The 5,422-nt window shown below is 33.6% G+C and overlaps 1 protein-coding gene across 1 annotated transcript in view; it reads right to left on the reverse strand.

Annotated features, from left to right (window-relative positions):
* Positions 1-5,422, reverse strand: part of LOC107702891 (disks large homolog 4-like) — a 113,914-nt gene that overhangs the window by 28,842 nt on the left and 79,650 nt on the right. Inside the window, exons 4-5 of the mRNA XM_016505332.1 lie at positions 981-1,034; positions 252-302 (exon numbers count right to left, since the gene is read on the reverse strand). Coding sequence (XP_016360818.1) covers positions 252-302; positions 981-1,034 — 105 coding nt within the window. The remainder of the gene's footprint in view (positions 1-251; positions 303-980; positions 1,035-5,422) is intronic.

Consider the following 5,422-nt stretch of genomic DNA (forward strand, 5'->3'; position numbering starts at 1 on the left):
TAACGTGTAACAAGGACACCTTAAAATAAAGTGTTACCAAATATACTTATAAGATTTGAGGTACACATTCAATATAATTAAGCATACTTCTTTTTTCACAAAGGTTATGTAAAATCTCACTTAATAATAATAAAATAGTACTTCATATTAAAAATATAAAAAATACCTTGTCAAACTGGAAAAGGCACCGAGCCATACATAGAAAGACCTATGTTAAAAAATACAGCACTGTACTTGTTTGTAAGATTTACCCTTTCCAACGTAATCTCTTCATATTCGATCTCTCCTTCTGCTCCATTGACCTACAAGACAACACATGCGATGTGAGTCCCTTGAAGACATCAGCTTAAGACATGCATTACACAGTAATAGACATGCAAATATAGCATTGTTTTCCAGCTATTAAAAGAAACCGACTCTTTTTACTGAAAGGTGGAACTTCCGTTCCTACAGTTTTGGCAATGCATTTATTTTCTTTATTTTACAAGTGGTCAAATGCATAACTAGTCTTTTACGTTATCTGAAGAAAATATTAAGTGTTGCTTGACTGCTCAAAACTTGTGTGAATGTGAATTCACCAAGTAGAACAAAATCCCTGTTGATCCTGGAAAAACATTCCAATCAATCAGAACTGCGAGTTAAGTTTACAGTTAATGTCAAGTTTAGAGTTAGGGACTTCTACACCATTCTTATCTGCCTGTTATTTAGGATAAGTTATGGTTAGGGTTAGATTCAGTGGGTTATGACTGTTTTTGGATAGGTTCCAGAATCAACAAAACGTACTAAAAAAGCACAGACCCAAAACCCAAATCACTTGATATGTGATTGCTAGGGTGTTGTGAGCTGCAACAAGGGCACTGTGGGTGGCTGCCGAGGCATTATTATTATCATTGTCTGGGTATTCTTGGTTTGACATATCATTCCTGTCTGCACCACTAGTAATTTCTAGATCTAAAGACTAAAATATGCATAATACTTACATACGGTGAGCCATCCAGTGTGTCTGTATTTACCACCACTGGTGGAGAGTTCGCCTGCAGGAGAAAAGAGAGAGGAATTTTCAGCACAGTGCTTAATAGACATAATGTCCGGAACACACCACGGTACTACTTCGACTTAATTTACTGGACGCAGCATGCATACTGTGCGCAGTAAGCAACTTTTCAGTATGCATACTGAATACCTTGATGACCTACTTACTATGCAACTGTTCAAAAGTTTGGGTTTGTCAAGTCTCTTCTGCTCACCGAGGCTGCATTTATTTGATCAAAAATACAGTACAAACAGTAATATTGTGAAATATTACAATTTAAAATAACTGCTTTCTATTTGAATATATAGTAAACTGTAATTTATTTCTGTGATCAAAGCTGAATTTTCAGCATCATTACTCCAGTCTTCAGTGTCACATGATCTTCAGAAATCATTCTAATATTTGCAGCTCAAGAAACATTTCTGATTATTATCAATGTTGAAAACAGTTGAGCTGCCCAATATTTTTGTGGACATTAACATTGACATTATATATGTCACTTTTGATCAGTTTAATGCATCCTTGCTAAACAAAATGATTAATTTCTTTCAAGTAAAAGTAAAATTAAAACTCACTGACTCCAAACTATTGAACAGTACTGCACATTTTTATTTCCTAGATCCTTCCTGCTGAAGTAGACATGCAATGTTATGTGACAACAATGTAACATAATACTGTTTGAAATGTACCTGTACATTATATAGCAGGCAGATTCACGTATATTTAAGCAGTAAACCAGTATTTCATTCAAAACAGCCAAGATTTTTACAAGTCTGAAAAGTTTTGCAGGTTTTCCATTGAAATAATGTAAAAGCAAACAGCACATACATCCACTGATAAGCTGTACTACAACACACACGACCCTCTTTTACAACTCACACACACACACACACACACACACACACTCACGCACTCACACACACACACCAAGCAATTTACAGCTGTAACGTCTGCTAGCACCTCTATTGCTTTCCAATAAATGTGATTAGAGACACACACACACACACACTCACACACTCTCACACTCTCACACACATGTGTGTGCTGTGGGCGAGCCGCTCTGATCCTCAGCATCTAAAACGTAAACTAAACAACCATTTTTATGGCTGTCCAATCCAATCCACAAACACATCCTTCGTATATTGGGCTACTTCTAACGACAAGTGTGTAAATTGCATATTAACCATGTGAAAAAGAAGTGTGTTTATTTGTATTGTGCACTTGTAGTGTACTTCAGATCTACAGTAGTCAACATTTGAAGTGGATCAAAACCTTTCATCAAAGTTGTCCTAAAACCTTCTTTTTAGGATAACTTAGTTCTTAGGACAACTTTTTTGATCCATTTCAAATGTTGACTACTGTATACTAAAAAACTGTACTTACAGATAATATATTAAGGAAATAAAAGGCCACTTAAGTGAAGACAGTTCACTTTCATGACAATTTCTTAACACTTAAGTACACTCTTAAAAATTAAGAGACATTTTAAATAATGTTTTAATAATCTTTTGTCAAGTAATTTGAACTAATTTGATATTACATTTAATATATAAATTTACTAACTTCATTGTCACAATTCTGTAATTACAAATTCGAAGGTTTATTTTAGTTTACCATAAATGCTTGTCAGTTCCTTCAGCAGTGCACTTTAACCATATTTTAAAGACAATAATAGTAATTATAAAATTACATATAAAGATTTACTTAAGTCCTACTTAAGTGAGTTAAAAGTAACTGTATTTAATATAAATTTTAACTATAATACATTTTCATTTAATTGTAAATAACATGCAATTGCGTGTCTGAAAATATTACATTCAGTTCACACTTAAGTACATTCTTTTAAAGTATATTGTTTCTGTAATAAGTGCTCTTTTTGAAAGTATGCATTTTCACAATGGTAAACAAAAAAAAGGCTAATACTGTGGTGTATCAGATATATATTTGATATATATGATGGTATACTTTTATTAACATATTCATAGGTCATGGTGCTTAAAATGCTTTTAAGGTACTTCAAAGATTAGCACAGCATTAAAATCATGGTATACGGTCAAAAACACCATTTTATTGCAACTAATACACCCCTGCATAGTTCATATGGTCCGTTTTACAATGTCTGGCTTCCTTCTCATGTTTATTGCTTGGTTTAAAATTGAAATCTCCAGTGCTGACCAACACTGCAGCCCACCAGATTGACTGAGTAAATGACAAACAGATAGTATTTCAGTACAAAACTACAAAGCCCTGCACATGACATGCAGAAGAAATTAGTTCCCTCATTTAATAAAATTGTGGCCACGTTATACCCATTTGTTCACTTGTTTTAATAAAGTTAAATAGAGGCAATGGTTTAAAGGAACAGTTCACCCAAAAATGAAAATTTGCTGAACAATGAATGATGGATCTGTTTCAGCTTTTGTCATCTCAAGATGTTAATTGCTGTACTGAAGCTGTGTTGTGGATTATCGTGATGTTTTTATCAGCTGTTTGGACTCTCATTCTGACGGCACCCATTCACTGCAGAGCATCCATTGCTGAACAAGTGATGCAATGCTACATTTCTCCAAACCTGATGAAGAAACAAACTCATCTACATCTTGGATAGCCTGAGGGTAAATGTTCAGCAAATTGTCATTTTTGGAATGAACAGTTAATTCGTGGACATTTAATTCATTTGTTCCATCCTTTTATCTAAATTGTGGCAATGATTCTAAACTGAGGAAATTGTTAATATAGTTAAAAATGAGGAAAATTACTAAAATGAGGAAAAAAATTAAGTCATGGGAACAAATTCTTAATTCATAACCATTTTTGTTTTATTAGCCATTATGTCATTTGCAGAGCTCCGTACAGAATAGGAAAAATAAAGAGAAAAGTATTTAGAAGGGAGTTAAAATCCCCAAACGTATAACATCATATCCATCTCTATCAGCAATATTAAATGAGCTCTTCTGCAGGCAGAACCTCGTCACCTGAGGGTTCTTGAAATTATATCCAACAATATTTTCTTCCTGATAGGTCAGTAATCATGTTGAAATGTGTGCACTAGTGCATTAGTGTATTAGCAATCACTTATAACCTAAAAAAACCCCTAGATTACAGAGGTGGAATGGAAAGTGAGTGAGATTACAGTGATGAGCACTGAGGTGTCAGTTTAATATTAAAGGGTATTTTTAAACTAATTTCTGTGTCAGTAATTTGCTTCAGGAACCTGATGTTACAAGACGTGACCCAACACAGTATCAAATGTTGCCAAATTCAAACACTGAACTTTTCGCCAACCCTCATGAAAAAGAAGTACACTTTAGAACACTTTTAAAAAAGTACTTGACTTTACTGAAAAGTACTTACTGTAAATGCACAATGCATAATGGTTTATATTTATTTATATTAAATGCAATTGTTTGAACTTTAGAGTGCTTTTTTGACCCACTTAAGCAGGACTTGAGTACATCTTTATACGTAATTTCATAATTACTTATATCGTCTTTGAAATATGGTTAAAGTGTATACTAAATAAGTATAAGTGATACTAAAACTAAAATGCACTTCGATTTAATTTCTATTGAAACTTGTATGTCATGTATTTAAATATATTTACAATTACACATTTATGAAGTTGCGATTTAGTACTTTTAAAATATAGAAACTTTAAATGTACTACCAACCCACTAGTTAAAATTATAATATAAAATAATATAAATAAACTATAAAATCATAAGTACTTTACACATGCTTGTTAACGACATGACAAAAGATTATTAAAACATAATGATTTATAAAGTACTTCAAAGTAACACTTTTAATGTACATTATTACAAATGCAACTTTTTGCTAGTGTACTTAAGTGTTAAGATTAAGAAACTGTAATGTGGTGTTTGGGTTTTGGTTCATGTTCATGTTTTCATGTCTTTTAGTTTGTAATTGTTTCACCCTGTTTGTGTCATGCTTCCCTTGCCCTCATGTATTCATGCCATTGGTTCTCTTGTTCATTGTGTCATGTTCTGATTGGTTGTCCTAGTCATGTGTCTTGTTTCCCATAGGTTTGTTCTTGTCATGTGACCCTCTTGTCTGCTATAAGTAGCCCTCATGTTGCCATTGTCTTTCGTCGTGTATTGATGTTGTAACCCGCTGTCGGTGAGTCTAGTCTGTTCATGCCTCGTCAAGTCTGTTCATGCCTAGTCAAGTCAAGTCTGTTCATGTCAAGTCAAGTCTGTTCCTGTCAAGTCAAGTCTCGGATTATTGTTTGGATGTTTGAATCACTTGTAAATAAACTGCACTTGGGTTCTTCACTACGCTCGCCTTCAGTGGATGATTCGTTACAAAGTGAGTATAAGGGTTTTTTATGAATCTTTGCAAATCGCCTTTCCTAATAACGTCCTAGTT

Source organism: Sinocyclocheilus anshuiensis, unplaced genomic scaffold, assembly GCF_001515605.1.
Source record: "Sinocyclocheilus anshuiensis isolate Anshui unplaced genomic scaffold, SAMN03320099.WGS_v1.1 scaffold238, whole genome shotgun sequence".
Taxonomy (NCBI): Eukaryota; Metazoa; Chordata; class Actinopteri; order Cypriniformes; family Cyprinidae; genus Sinocyclocheilus; species Sinocyclocheilus anshuiensis.